At 44.9% G+C, this 16454-nt stretch overlaps 1 protein-coding gene across 3 annotated transcripts in view; it reads right to left on the bottom strand.

Annotated features, from left to right (window-relative positions):
- Positions 1-1030: 1030 nt before the first annotated feature.
- Positions 1031-16454, bottom strand: part of LOC137431626 (uncharacterized) — an 86473-nt gene continuing 71049 nt past the window's right edge. For all 3 annotated transcript variants that reach the window (XR_013624123.1, XM_068123154.2, XM_078782068.1), the window contains one exon: positions 1031-2358. Coding sequence is in view for 2 of the 3 variants with exons in the window: in XM_068123154.2 (XP_067979255.2) it covers positions 2255-2358 (104 nt within the window). In the remaining variant the exon portion in view is untranslated. The remainder of the gene's footprint in view (positions 2359-16454) is intronic.

The following is a 16454-nucleotide window of genomic DNA, read 5'->3' as shown; positions in this document are numbered from 1 at the left end:
GCTACTATAATTTTTAAAGTGATTCTTCACCATTGGGAGATGGGGCCAAAAACGATACATAGTAGGATATCTCAAAAAGTTATGGATGGATTTGGACGAAACTTGTTGGACAGGTTGTGTGTGTGGCAAGGAAGAATCGATTCAAATTTTAAGATCCAGATCTGGATCCAGCAAGTAGAATTTTTAAAGTGATTCTTCACCATTGAGTGACGAAATAATAGTCTATGCTCTCCAGAGTGCCGTTCTAGTTCTTGTCATCTTCCTTCTCTGTCCCATGTTTCCCAAATGAAAGATCAAAGCACATTTGTTAAGCCATCATAGTTCTGGTGTTTGTTACTGTCTGCAATGAACGCGCCAAGGCAGTTCTTCTTCTTCACCCAGTATTACCCATTTTGATAGGAACGTGTGGTGATCGGGAGCAGGAACCATAGCGCTTGGAGAATTGGATTATTAACCCAATAGATGGGCAGATTGGGTCCTCACCGCAGATTGCTGACAAGCTTTGCTCGGCCAACTTGTGGAGCATCTGCTACGGTCGTTGCATTGGGAGATGCCGATTGGCTCAAAATTAAAATAAAATCAAAAACGGAAAGACCTTTTCGTCCCATACTCACTGGGTGGCGTGACAGTCGTTGAAGACCGTTCAATCATAACAATACAAAGGTTCCAAAAATCGCTGTGCGACTAAACTGGGTAATGAGGGGCGTGGGGGTCGCACACTTCTGTATTACAAAAAAAGGAAATGAGACCATTTGGCCCATCATTGCCATGTTGCATTCCCAAATTAATTTTTGCTTCTGTTTTAAACAATCTTCTTGATGTTTTATTAATAACAGATCTTCATTGGGTGACCAAACACGTTCCATAAGACACTCAGCTACTCAGACGTCAAAAACCACATATGTAGTAGAACGTTTACAGCTGTGCAGACACTCTTGCCACATAACTCCACAGCTGAGACTTTGAACTCCACTTCAAATTCACCTTCTATACCTACTTGTAGGTTATGGAAACAGCTAATTAATTGATGACAGCTTTCAAATCCTTTATATCTTTGGTCTTTTTTTCATACAAAATGGAAACATTTCAATACTGTACAATCAAATTTCAATGACAATTATGTACTTGTGGTTTGAACAAATAAAGCTATGATAAGAATGCAATTCTACTCTAAAGGGATCGTGAATGTATAACTTCCAAAAAGTTATTTTCCTGACTGGAAAATTGTTGCAACAAATGAAGCAAGTCGGAGGTAATTGACAAATTCTCCAGTGATTGAATGAGTAAAATAAATGCATCCAGGACTTTAAAGTAATTAGAAACATATGTGATGTAACAAAGTTGCCTTTTATATGTTGACAAATATAGGGGACTTTCAAAATGACTTATGAAGGCTTACGAGGCCTTTCGCGCTCGTTTTCGGCGACACTTCCGCGACATGAGGCTCGAATGTGAAATATGATTCAAATAGTCCTTTTAACAAATTTCAGCATGCAAACGAAAGGGTGGCAATTTCAAAATGGTTAACTAAATGTGTCAACTGTTCCTGGATGAAAATGGCATTCACGAAAAATATCAATGGATGAGAGTGTAGAGTTCCAATAATGTCCTGTTGATGCAAGTGAGCGGCAGCGCAAACACAATCTTTTAGCATTATATGCAAAAATCTCAATTTCTCTTGTGGCCCCAGAACCAAACAATAATATTTGAAACTTACCATGTGCATTCACAAACCACAGTTTATGCCCTTCACATCTGTGTTCAGAAGCACCCACACCAGATACGGTGGGTGTCTCCCTCCAACTCTTTCGTTGTGCAGATGCACACCCCAGTTTTTTCTCAGATACTTTTCCAAGGCATTTTAGGTTAGAAGGTGATCAGTTAATTTTTACAACTTTGTGTGTGCTCACAACTTTGCACGATTATTCTTTGTAGTGGAAGTCAATCTCCAGAGACCTCCTGATTATTCTGGGGTGGATTACATCATTTTGAAAGTCCCATATTGATTGAAAGCAGAGGAGTGAAATGTAAACAAAAGTAAAATCCTGAATGATATTTATCAAAAGAGAATAAAATAAAGTCAGATGTGTAAATTAAGTCAGATGTGCCACTCAAATAACTTTCCTCAGATTTTTTTTTTCTTTACATCCCCAAATTCTCCCATATTCTATTCATTTAAAATAACAATAAAAATAATAACTTGGCTTCAGCATCTTCATTTTTCAACTTTGTTCTTGTTCCTTTAAGGCTCGGTTTAGTGCCTTCCAACCTTCAACGCGCTCCGAAGAGTAGGTGTGTTTGGGTCAAATGGTATGAGCGTTCGTTTCTTCAAGTTCAATGGTATCAATGGAGAATACTCTACAACGACAAGAAAAAAGACCAATCCAAATAAAAAAAAGATTCAATGAGTGAATGAGGATCAGTAGTTCATGCACAATGCAGAAGAACCACTCATTTGAATCTTTGTTGGAGGTGTGTGTGCTCACAACATGGTTCTACCACCACCTTCTCAAACTCCCTTCATTTCAACTCTCTGGAATGCAGGGTCCAACGAATCACAACTGTTTGGAATGATTGCAAATATTTGTGGAGGGAACAGCAAAGTGGGCATGGCTAAGCATTTTTACTATAAATGAAATTTGTAATCAAGTTTAACAGTTTGTTATATAAATGAAAGTTTGTTACTGAGGATATATTTGACCAACGTAATAATAGTCTATTTTTTGTTGTTTTACTCTGCATGAGCACGGATCATAGAAGAGCTAGGTATAACTGACAGTAGGACAAATATGAAGGGAATGAACAAGCAGGGAAAAGAGAGAGAGGACAGGAGGAAAGACTGAATCTAGCAAGTAAGATAGTTGGGTTAGGCAAGGTTAATGGGGGCAATAAAGATGAGAGAAGAGGACTGGGGAGGACAAGAGATTGTGGTGAACTGCTTGCTTGAAATCCTGGAGAAGCGTGAGACAGAGCCTCTGCAAGGTGTTTCCATAGTTCAAAGAATTGAAGAATAAGAGTTGATAATATAATTTATAAACATCAGGTTTGAGTACGAGAAATGTCATGGCAATGTTTCAATGTGGAAAAGGGGGATCGGTTCTTGGCGGTTCATAATTCACAGGGCGAAGGGGGGGGGGGGGGGGGGGGAGTGGTGGCTGCCTCTACAAAATAACTATTAAAAAAAAAAAAAGTACAAAAAATAATTGAAAAATTAGTACAAAGTAAGTTTGTTGAAAGTCATATGATTACGTTATTATGCTTCTACATGCTGTCCTGTCTTTTCAGAACCCTTTGAATTTGGTTTAAAATACCATGATACTGTTTTAAAATTTTTTAGTTGGTGTAGTATACTGCTTTATTCCACCAGGTGAGCGCCCAGGGGTATTACCCCATTTTTTACTTACCATACGACGAACCACCCTCACTAATTGGCGCGAGATTTACAACATGTATATGTTCCACCGAGATCAGCGAGGCCTTTGCCTCACCAATACACAAGTATATTACACAGACTAAAGGTATTTTAAACTATTTTCAATGGTTACGAGGACAAGAGAGCATGTAGAACTAGAACGGCACGAAGTAGAGAGCATACCTCCACCTGATTGGCCATATCACTCAATGGTGAAAAATCACTATACAAATTTTACGAGCTGGATCCGGATCTGAATCTTCACCAAAATCTAATCGATTCTTCCTGGTCACACACACAACCTGTCCAACAAGTTTCTTCCAAATCCATCCATAACTTTTTGAGATATCCTGCTATGTATAGTTTTTGGCCCTATCTCCCAATGGGGCTAACCCCCGCTCTAGCAGGGAAAATGGCCTTAAAATGCATGTTGTTGTTGTTGTTGTTGTTGTTGTTGTTGTGTCCCAATTGTGAAGAATCACTTAAATAATTAAATAATTCTCATCTCCGAATCCATATTCAGATCTTCACCAAAATTGAATCAAATAGTCCTTGTCCACCAGTCCATCCAACTGGTCCACCAAGTTTCGTCAAAATCCGTCCAGAACTTTTTGAGATATCCTGCTATGTATCGTTTTTTGCCCCATCTCCCAATGGTGAAGAATCACTTAAAATTTTATAGTAGCCGGATCCGACTCCGGATCTTCCCCAAAATCTAATAATTTCGTCCTCGTCACATATGCTACATCTCTGCCAAATTTCGTCCGAATCCGTCCACAATTTTGAGATCTTTTGTTCACAAACGGACAGACAGACAGGGGTGAAAACATAACCTCCATCCATCTTTGGTGGTGGAGGTAATCATAAAGGAATTATAAGACTTAAAACAAAACAACATATAAAAAAATAAATTAAAGTGAAGAGGCAGGTCGGTCACAATGCATGAACCGCAAATGCACGGGGTCCGTCGATGTTGGAACCATGAATGTCTGGATCCGAAGGTACTTGTAATAGGAAAATAAAATTTAGTTCCGGTGAACGAATGAACGGAACTTCCTAGTTCCATGTTTCAGTGCATTTGCATTTTATCGTTCATCAATTCTGCATGCTCATTACTAATGTCTGCTCCGATTTGGATTGAGTTTTCAATCTTCAAATTTGATTCGGTTTTCAGTGCGACAACAAACTTAAAATTTGACTGAGTAAGATGTCGCATTCCCAGGTTAAACACCCCTGGGGACGGATAGCCGAATGAGCTTCACACTCTGAGGTGTTCAACTCAACTATTGTGGAGTTGATACGCGTGGGGGAATGAGGCCGTGAAAGGTAGCGAAGCTCTTAACTTCACGGACCCCACTGGCCGTCTTCGACCCTGTTAATCAATTCAATCCGACACAGAATTAAAATGTACAAATACCAGCTTTATTGAAAGAAATGCCGGTAACAAAAGAATGCACGGTAAACTAAAATTCCTAATTGAGGGACCCTCCAAACGGACTCGTATACAACACATGGGGAAAAATGAAGGTGAAAATAATGTGTAGTGTTAGTGAGGTGCGTTTGCCTGCACTCTGTCTGGCGTCCGTGACCATCCGGGGCCGTCGAAGGTTTAAAAATGAAGATCTTCATTGGGTGACCAAACAAGTTCCATAGACACTCGGCTACTCAGACGTCGACTCAGGCTGACGGCGAGTGGACGAATATGGATTAGTCCCCATGCGGGAAGCACACAACCTGGTGTGAAGTCCGATCGCGGGGGCAAACCTTGGCGCTCAGTTCGCTCCTCTAGCCACCGAGCGCGAAGCGAGCAGGCTGCGCCCGTCCACTCACCGTCAGCTCCACACAGCACCCAGACGACGCCCAGTCAGCACCGACGAGCCAAAGAAAGGACAAAGCGGCCACTCGAACCGATGAAAGCCAGGGACCACGAGACAAAATGCCGGGACAGGACCACCCACGATGAAATCCAGATACCGAGAGAGATGCACACACGGCCGCTTGTCACCAAAGCCAGGACCCAAGAGCGAGCACCGCATATGTGACTGCGCAGCACCAATGTCCCCCACGCAAAAGCGTATAAACTGCGTCTGCTCGTAATGACTGTACCCACGAAAGAGGACAAAATGTCGGGACTCAAGTCTTTTGTTCTCAAGGCTCTGACATCATCCGACAATCCCCGTGCATGCTCATATCAGCTGGTCCCTCTCATCGCTCCATGGTCCCCTAACCAATTGTTCTTCGTATCATGGCCTCATGGACCTGCCTGCTTGATGTTGCGATGTGGCAGGTTGCGACGCCAGCGTTAATGTTCAATGTCCTGTTCCGGTTGGTTTTTATTAACTGTTTTAATGCACGATTGCTTGGCTTGGCTATGTGTGTGGGCGGCAGTGTCATAAGGAACACATGAAAAGCTTACAGAGACACTTACAACAACAACAACAACAACGTGCATTTTAAGGCCATTTTCCCTGCTAGAGCAGGGGTTAGCTGCCTTGCGGTCCCCATGACAATCTTCTCCATTTTGCCCTATTTTCTGCATCTCTCCTTGTTAACCCCCTTGCCCGCATTTCTTCTTCCACCATCTTTAGCCAAGTCTTTCTCGGTCTTCCCCGTCCTCTACTTCCTTCTACATTAATTTCCATCACTCTTCTCAACCAGTCACTTTCATCCTTCCTCAACACATGACCAAACCATCTCAACCTGTTCCTCTTCACAGCATCAATCACAGGCAATATTCCCATCATCTTTCGCAATTCATCATTTGTCTTTTCTTTTTTCTTTTTTTTGTATACTGAATCGAGGCTCGTGAAAGAGCTAACATTTACTTCACAAACAAATCAACCAGACAAACAAAATATACAAAAAGAGGGAGCGGAAGACAAGATGGGGAGAGAAGGGGAAGCACACAACCACAACATTTGAGAGCAGGGAGAAGTGTGGGAGGGAGAGGGCTTGGGGGCAGGAGGCGTGGGAAGGGGGGGTGGGGGGGGGGGGGGGGGGGGTGGGAGAAGTAAAAAACACAAGGGGACAAAAATTAGCGGGGGTAGAAAAGATCAAGGTTTTGGATGGGGGAGGATAAGAGATGGTGGTGAACAGCTGTTTTAAAGACCTGGAGGGTGGAGTGGGATTGAAGAGAGTGAGGGAGTTTGTTCCAGAGGCGGGAGAAAAGAGGAATGAAGGAGTGAAGGTGAGCAGAAAGTCTTGATTTTGGCAGTTTAACCATAAGAGGGTTGCAGGCAGATCTTGTGCGACCTGTAGGAATATTTGGGGGACAGAGCCCAGAGAGGGCTGGGGGGGCAAGGCCAGAGAGGAGTCGGTAGAAGACGGAAAGACCACCAAACTGCCTGCGGTGAGTGAGTGAAAGGCCCTTGGAGTTAGCTTCATCGCGGGAGATTCCAATGATTCTGAACGCTTTGGTTTCAACAGCGTGAAGACGGGCTAGGTGTGAGGCAGGAGCACCAGACCAGAGGGGAGAGCAGTATTCCATAGAGCTGCGGATGAAAGCCTTGTATGTGGTGAGGAGCTCAGGTGTGCCAAGGAAGGACTTCGCACGACGCAGGATGCCCAGTCGGCGACTGGCTTTGGAGGCCAGATTTGAAATGTGGTTTTCCCAGGAAAGATCATGGCAAATAGTGAGACCCAAAAGCTTGAGTGACAGAACTTCTTGGAGAGGATTTTTCAGAAAGTGGATGGGAGGGTTTTCCAGTCGGTCTTTTCGGAGAGACATCGTAGGAGTGTGAGATTTATCAGGATTGAAAGAAATGTTCCATTTGTTTGCCCAGTCTGTGATTTTGTCCAGGTCTGCAGAGAGTGAGGAGGCTGCAGACTGCCGATCTGAGGGATGAGGCATGGAGCGACAGAGAGTAGAGTCGTCAGCAAAGAGATAGAGAGGATTTTCAAGAGTCAGAGAGATCATTGATGAAGACCAGAAAAAGCACAGGGCCCAGAACACTACCTTGGGGAACTCCAGCCTGAACAGGTAGAGGAGATGAGAGAAACCCATTCAGGGCCACACGTTGACTACGACCAGAGAGGAAGTCCGCCAGCCATGCGTGGAGATTTCCATGGATACCAAAGGAGGAGAGTTTGGTGAGCAGAGCAGGGTGCCGGACCGTATCGAAGGCACGTGAAATGTCAAGGGAGACGGCTCTAATTTCCTGTTTGGCGTTGAGGACCTCCATCCATTGTTGAGAAAGCAGAAGCAGCATGTCCAGAGTAGAGTGACCAGGTCTGAAACCAAATTGATGATCAGAGATCAAGCCATTGGAGAAGAGGAAAGATTTCATATCTGAAGCAATGATGGATTCCATGACTTTGCTGATAATTGGGAGAAGGCCGATTGGTCTGTAGTTGCTGGGATCTGTTTTTGCACCTTTTTTGTGCAAAGCGGTGATGTTGGCTGATTTCCAAGCAGATGGCAGATGACCTTGAGCAAAAGAGAGGGTGAAGAGAACAGAAAGAGGGAGTGAAAGAGCGGAAGCACATGATTTTAGGACCCGTGGGCTGATGCCGTCAGGACCAGTTGCAGAATCAGAGTCGAGGGTTGACAGAAACTTTTCCACCTTGTCAGGAGGAAAGGACACAGAGTCCAGGAGCAGCTGGGTACGACTGGGTACGGTGGGTACAGAGAGGGATGGGTTTGGGACACAAGATTTAGAGGCAAACACAGAGTTGAGGCATTCAGCTTTTTCACGTGCGGAGTCAGCCGTTAATCCGTTTGAGGTGAGGGAGGGGATGGAGGGGGAACAAACACCAGAAACAGATTTGACCAGACGCCACCAGGATTTGGAAGAGGGAGACAGATAAGAGAGTTCGGTCTTGAGAACGGTGAGATATTGTTTCCTGGCTCTCCTGAGGGTGGACACACACTTGTTTCGGGCTTTGTGAAAGGAAATGAGATTTCCTTCCATTGGATTTGCTTTCCAGGAGACGAAAGCAAGTTGTTTCAGGGCAACAGCCTCACCACAAGATTCCGTGTACCATGGACGGGAGGAAGGGTATGACAACTGAAGACGAGATGGGATAAATCTGTCTTCCTCTCTCTCAATGATACTCCGCACATCCATCGAACCATTTGCATTTCCACCCTTTCCAGCCTTCGTTGCTGCTCTACGTTCATTACCCATGTCTCGCTCCCATAAATCATAACACTTCTCACACATGCAGCGGACACCTTTCCCTTCAGCTTCAGCGACACTCTCCTCCTCATCAGCACGCCACTCAGTTCCCGAAACTTCTTCCATGCACATCTCACTCGAGCAACCGTTGCCGGGTCTGATCCACCTTCTCCATTCAGCATGTCTCCGAGGGAGCAAAATGTTTTCACACCTTCCAGCTTCACGCCGTCTCCAAGATCCAACTCAACATTTCCTCCATCTGCAGCTCCCTCTGTGCCCACCTTACATTTGAATGTAGTTGCCACACTGGTAAATTACCCTCTCAGACCACTACATTTTTGATGAACCCACTCAGCGCACATTGCACATTGAATGGAGTTCACTCCGACACCCTTCCTGCACACAGCCACTTCCCAGTTCTTTCCACCTCACCACATGCTTTACCACTTGCCATCACCTTCGTCTTTCCGATATTCACCTTCAGACCTTTTGTCTCCATACATTCCTTCCACTTGTTCATCTTTTCCTTCAGTCCATCCATACTTTCCGCAATCAACACCAGATCATCTGCATACAACAACTCCCACGGTAAACCCTCCTTTACGTTCTGAGCCAGCACCTCCATCACAGCTACAAATAGTAGTGGGCTTAGTACCGACCCCTGATGCACTCCCACCTTCACCTCAAACTCACCACTGTTCCCGTCCTTGGTCCTTACAGCTGTGCGCGCTCTTTTGTACATTGCCATCACGACTCTGATCAACCATTCCTCCACTCCTAACTTCCTCAATGCCCATGTCAATACTTTGCGTGGAACCCTATCGAATGCTTTCTCCAGATCAACAAACCCAAAAAACAACTTCTTCCTCTTCTCCATGTACTTCTCCTGCAACTGCCTCACAATGAAAAGCGCGTCTGTCGTTCCTCTTCCTGACATAAATCCAAACTGCATTTCGTCGATCTTCACTTTCTTCCTTATCCTCCTCTCCAAAACCCTTTCCAATACCTTCATTCCATGCTCCAATAACTTTATCGCTCGGTACGAGCCACACTCCAGAGGGTCACCTTTCCCCTTGTATAGAGGGACGAGGGTACTCAATTCCCAATCCACTGGAATGCGGCCTTCTTTCACCACCAGATTACAGATCTCTGTCATTCTCTTCACACCCCAACTTCCTGCTGCCTTCAACATATCCCCTACAACTCCCGTCGGCCCTCCCGCTTTTCCACTCTTCATTGCTTCTATCGCTTCCTCAACTTCCTTCTGTTATCTTCTCTGCCGGTCCTAAACCTGGGTTACTCTCTATGTTGCCATCCCATTCATTCTCTGTATTCAACAGCATTTCCATATATCTTTTCCATCTTCCTTTAATTCCATCTGGGTCGACAACAATTTGTCCCACTTCATCCTTCAAGCAACTCACCCCCATCACATCACACCTCTCTTTCGCTATGTGCTTTGCAATCCTGAATACTGCTTTCTGACCCTCTTCCGAATCCAAGCGTTCTCCGAACATTTTCCTACATGCCTCCTGCGCCTTTGCTACCTCTTTCTTTGCAGCCTTCCTGGCTGCCTTATAACTTTCATGCTCTGCTGTTTCTGCTCCCGTACCCTTCGCCTTCTGCCACTCCTTGAACTTCTTCCTCTTCTCGTCAATCCTCTTTCCAACTTCATCATCCCACCACCATGTTTCTGAGTGCCTCGGTGGTCCTTTTGTCCATCCACATACCTCACCAACGGCTCCCAACAGACTAGCTTTCATTGACATCCAACCACTTTCAAGCTCAACCACATCATCTTCTGCCCTACTCAGCCTCTCTTTTAATGCCTCCCTTACTGTCACCTCTTTCAACCTCCACACCTTCATTCTCGGTTGGTACTTCACCCGCCGAGCTCTCCTCGCACCTTTCACCCTCATGTCGCAGACAACCAAGTGGTGCTGTGAAACAGCCTCCTCCCCCCGGATCACCTTTGTGTCCCGGAGGTGTCCCCTATCTCGCCTACGCACCATCAGGTAGTCAACGGTTGTCGTCGACCCACCTGACGTGTATGTAACAAGCTTATTATCCTCTTTCTGGAACTGAGTATTACAAATCAACAATCAGCTCCGGAACTGAGTATTACAAATCAACAATCAGCTCCATCAGCAAACTCCAAAATCCTTTCACCTTCCCCATTTCTCACACCATATCCGTAACCCCCATGAACTCCCTCAAAACCATCCATACTCCTTCCCACATGTCCATTCAGGTCTCCTCCCACCACAACAACTTCCTCATCTTTCACGTTTTCCATCAGCTTCTCTATCGCACACCAGAACTTGTCCTTCTCTTCATCGCTTCGACCAACCTGCGGAGCATATCCCGAGATGACGTTCACAAAGAGCTTTCCAATCATCATTTTCACCATCATCAACCTATCACTCACTCTAGTCACACTCACCACACTGTCTACAAACTCCTCAGAAAACAGGACACCAACACCATTCACGCCCTCCGGGCACCCTTGCCACACAAACTTGTATTTCTGTCCCGGCCTACCCTTCACCATTCTCACACCACTTCCCTTCCATCTCGTCTCCTGCACACAACATATGTCCACTCTTCTTTTGACCAATACTTCCACCACTTCTCCTGATCTCCCTGTCATTGTCCCTACATTCCATGTCCCAAACCTCAGAAACCGATCTCCACTTCGGGCTGCACCCTGCCCATATGTAGTTGTAATTGTCATGGTTCTCTTTTTGAGGCAATGTTTTTATGGCCGGATGCCCTTCCTGACGCCAACCCTCTTAGTCGTCTCTTACGACACGCAGGGATACGGTGTACCCATTCTGACCAGGGTACACACTGGGAAACGTTTAAAACATTGAAATTCTGGAGGGGGGGGGGGGGGGGGATGGGCGGCGTCAGCATCACGGCTGCGGTTTAAACATATTCCAACAATATCCAAGCAGAACCATGAAAACCATGAAAAACAATCTGGGAAAAGTCTCCAAGCGAGAACGTGGATTTGAGAAAGAAGAAGCAGAGGCGGAAGAAAAACGAGATACAGGGGGCGGGGCACAAGTCGAGACGAGGAGGAGAGCGAACAAGCACGTGTCCGGGAGGAGAGAAAGAATCAATATAGAATTATTTGTCTATCCGTTTGTCCTGTTTTTAAAAAACGCCTGACAAAGGGTAAGATGCCCGCGAGAGGCAGGGGGGAGAAAAGAAAATCAAAGAAACAAGCAAATACTATGAAGGAAAGAACTTACACTCACAAAACACCGACGGGGGGAAGGGAGCCCGGAAAGACCAGGCCACGCACGACGCGCGAATAAAAAAACCATGACGAAAAAACCGTCATCATTGTGAAGACGCTTCCACAAGAACATGTACGCAACATTCAATGTTATCTATCTATAATTCCAGTAATCTCTGTGTGTATGTTTGTATGTTTGTATGTTTGTATGTATGTATGTATGTATGTATGTATGTATGTATGTATGTATGTATGTATGTTTGTCTGTGACCGCTGTTTCTCGACAACTACCGGTCCGATATACTTGAAACTTGCCAGGTATATTGCTGGGGACCCGAGGATGTGCCTTTTCAAGGTTTCATATTAATCGGAGAAGTAGTTACCGAGCTATGTCCAAAAAACGATTCAACCAATCAGAGAGCAGCGAGCTATCACGTGTGCCGAACGTGGCGAACAGACTCTGCCTCGGACGGCACATTTGAGAGCGTATTCATTTATTTCACGTTGGAAAACTATGTTGCCGTTAAACTATGTTTTAAAACTAATTAAAACTAATTTGCGATTCATCGTAACTGCGATTTGCGACCTTCCGGACAGTGAAGACTGCACTTCCGGCAGCCAATCACAGAACGCGTTGTTGCGGTTGTGAGAGCGAGCCGAGCCGAGCGCGTGCGCCATTACGGTTCGTAATTCGATTTCTTCCGGAGAAAATAATAATTTCTCGATTTCTTATGCGCATTATTTCTCCCAATTCAGTCAGAGCGAAGGGCGGAAGCGAAGAGCGTTGTTTTTTTTGTTTACGGGCGTACGGGCGGGGTAGAGCGTACGGGTAGCGTTTTTTTTTTTTTTTGGCAAGGAACGGGCACCCACGTACGGGCATGCCCTAGTATAGTAAAACAGAGCAACACAAATCTGTGACAACACTGTGTGGCCGCAACTTTGAATTTCCCATGATCCTTTTCTCACACCGTCAGGCAAATAGTCTTCTGAATAGCCCAATAGTGTAATCTACATACTTGATAAGTTTAATGTTCTTGGTTTGGGGAGTTTATGGGTTACAGAAAGACATGTTGAACATTACTCTACACCAGAGACAGGTTTGGTGGCCATTTTGTGGACGCCATATTGAATTTTCATATATACAGAATTCATATATACAGAGACACTTACATACAAGGAATTCACCTTTAATCCCAAACTAATTAATATAACCCCACCCCTCATCATGAGGACATTGATACACTCTTATGCAACATCCGGCCAGACTTATGTACATCAAGATGGCCACGACATTCGGAGCATGGTATCTATACAATTCGACCTGGCTCTAAGGTAATCCATTGCCTACCCCCTATAAACATAACCATATTAATCACTTGAGAAAATAATGAAAAGAGTAGATGAGAATGGGACTCAGCAGAGCGCATTCTTTCGCCAGGCTGAACAGTTTACGTTTTACATCCCACCGATAGGCCGGATCTGGATCTGAACCAAATTTGGCTGATTCTTGTCACCGACCCATCTCATCCACGTAGTTGTCATAATCTGTCCATAATTTATTGAAATATCATGCTATATAAAGTTTTTAGCCCCATCTCAATGGTGAAGAACCACTGAAAAAATTATTGGATCCATATCCAATTCTTCACCCAAATTGATCAATTCTTCCTCGTTTCACACCCAACCTGTCCACACCATGTTTCGTCCGAATCCATCCACAACTTAAAGAAATATCCTGATCACAGACAGACAGGGGTGAAAACATAAACCTCCATCCACCTTAGGTGGCGGAGGTAATAAAGGTAACCAAGGCAGGTTTGCTTACTGTAGAATTTTACATTTGGGTACTTGTCTTTGAATATCGTCGCTGTACTGGTGTGTGTGTGTGTGTGTGTGTGTGTGTGTGTGTGTGTGTGTGTGTGTGTGTGTGTGTGTGTGTGTGTGTGTGTGTGTGTGTGTGTGTGTGTGTGTGTGTGTGTGTGTGTGTGTGTGTATATATATATATATATATATATATATATATATATTATACACAGTGCATTCAGAAAGTATTCAAACCTTCACTTTTTTCACATTTTGTTATGTTGCAGCCTTATGCTGAAATCGTTTAAATTCATTTTTTCCCTCATCAATGTACACTCAATACCCCATAATGACAAAGAGAAAACAGGATTTTAGAAAGTTTTGCAAATTTATTAAAAAGAAAAAACTGAAATATCACATTGACACAAGTATTCATACCCTTTGCTATGACACTTGAAATTTAGCTCAGGTGCCTCGCATTTCTCTTGATCATCTTTGAGATGTTTCCACACCTTGATTGGAGTCCACCTGTGGTAAATTCAATTGATTGGACATGATTTGGAAAGGCACACACCTGTCTATATAAGGTCTCACAGCTGACAATGCCTATCAGAGCAAAAACCAAGCCATGAGGTTGAAGGAACTGCCTGCAGAGCTCAGATACAGGATTGTGTCGAGGCACAGATCTGGGGAAGACGACAGAAAAAATTCTGCTGCATTTAAGGTTCACAAGAGCACAGTGGCCTCCATAATTCTTAAATGGAAGAAGTTTGGAACAACCAGGACTCTTCTTAGAGCTGGCCGCCCAGCCAAACTGAGCAATCAGGGGAGGAGGGCCATGGTAAGAGAGGTGACCAAGAACCCGATGGTCACTCTGACTGAGCTCCAGAGATCCCGTGTGGAGATGGGAGAAACTTCCAGAAGGACAACCATCACTGCAACACTCCACCGATCTGGGCTTTATGGCAGAGTGGCCAGACGGAAGCCAAACAGTTCAATCTTGGTTTCACCAGACCACAGAATCTCGTTTCTCATAGTCTGAGAGTCCTTTAGGTGCTTTTTTGCAAACTCCAAGCGGGCTTTCATGTGTCTTTCACTGATGAGAGGCTTCCGTGTCTTTCACAGGTGTGTGCCTTTCCAAATCATGTCCAATCCCAATCAAGGTGTAGAAACATCTCAAAGATGATCAAGAGAAATGGGAGGCACCTGAGCTAAATTTCAAGTGTCATGGCAAAGGGTATGAATACTTATGTCAATGTGATATTTCAGTTTTTTCTTTTTAATAAATTTGCAAAACTTTCTAAAATCCTGTTTTCTCTTTGTCATTATGGGGTATTGAGTGTAGATTGATGAGGGAAAAAATGAATCGAAATGATTTCAGCATAAGGCTGCAACATAACAAAATGTGAAAAAAGTGAAGGGGTCTGAATACTTTCTGAATGCCAATATATATACATATTGTTGCGGATATGGGATTTGGCCTCTATCCATATCCGCTTGTAAATATTCCCCTATTTCCCCAATACTCCCCAACTATCCCCAATCCCCCATTCCCTAGTCCCATTGCCTGTAAATAACACTCTGTAGAACCGACCTTCCCCTTTTTCCCCCATTAAATGTCGTGCCCAGGTCCACCGCATCTCACGTAGACAACTTTCGGACATCTTGCTAGTTATTCTTAGTCTATGTCAGTTAAGGACTCGTTTCCATTAATTCTGACTCTTCGTTGCACCAGAATGTGATTATATGGCACCAGTAGTGAGTTTAGGACCTTCCCATACCTCCTCCCATCTTCTTCCCCAAACAACAACTACAACAACAACTACAACAACTACAACAACGGCGCGCGCGGGGAGTGTGCGTCCTCACTCCGGCTCGGTTAGCCACCATTACCCATGTGCGCCGACGGGGTTACCACGAAGTGGCTGCCTGTCGGCTCCTCGTCAGGGGCGGAGCCCGGTAACCCCTGCACCCAATGAGAAGCAACGGGCCGATTCCATCTGGGGCGGAGCTAACGAGCCGAGGGCGTGTCACTCCCCGCCGGATATACGCAGCGACTTACCGGATGTGAGATCAGATGCGCCTGAACCACGGAGAGCAAAGGACGCCACCCCCAGCGCGACGATACCTCCCCGCATCTTTGGACCGGACCGGGTCGATTCTGTCCTTGAGCCAAGAGTGCACCTTGAGCCATCGACTGCCCGCTTTCCTTGCCATCAATCCCCGTGTGAGTCAGTTTTGTCCTGTTTATCTGTGGTCTGTCGGGAATAAGATAAGTGTGTCCAAGTGCCTATCTTTCTATGCTGTCCCTCTCATTCCTGTAATCTAACCTTCCGCCATATTATAACCTCCTCCGGAGGTCTTGAGAACCGTATCCCTGGTGTCGTGTCATTTTAATCCCAGCCGTTGTGTCCTTTTCCTTCATTGATCTAGCGTAGCGCGACTCGGCAAACGTTCGAGTATAATCGGGTAACTTGTGCGGACACGGCGGCCATTCCGCTCGGCCCACCATAACATCAAAGTCGTGTCTGTAACAATATATATATATATACATATATACATATATATATATACTCAATCCGCTTGGGAGACGCGCTACTTGTATATATATATATATTGTTGCGGTTTTGAGTTTGTACAGCGAGTCTAATAAAGGTTAAAATTTGCCCCTCCTAGATAGTCACACAAGCAACATGTAGCCTCGCGACAGTATAATTATGTCTTAGAATTTGTAAGCTTCGTCCTTTTCCATTGTTAGTTCTGCGTTGTCGAGCCAAGATAATGGGCCCTACTGTCACCGACAATCCAGCGTCTGTAGCCTCATGCCCTTTTGCACGAACGTTGGTTCATTTTGGGCGAGTTAACACGAGGCAGGCTA

Source organism: Myxine glutinosa, chromosome 7 (assembly GCF_964187855.1).
Source record: "Myxine glutinosa chromosome 7, kmMyxGlut1.1, whole genome shotgun sequence".
Taxonomy (NCBI): domain Eukaryota; kingdom Metazoa; phylum Chordata; class Myxini; order Myxiniformes; family Myxinidae; genus Myxine; species Myxine glutinosa.
This window is presented reverse-complemented; position numbering and strand designations above follow the sequence as displayed.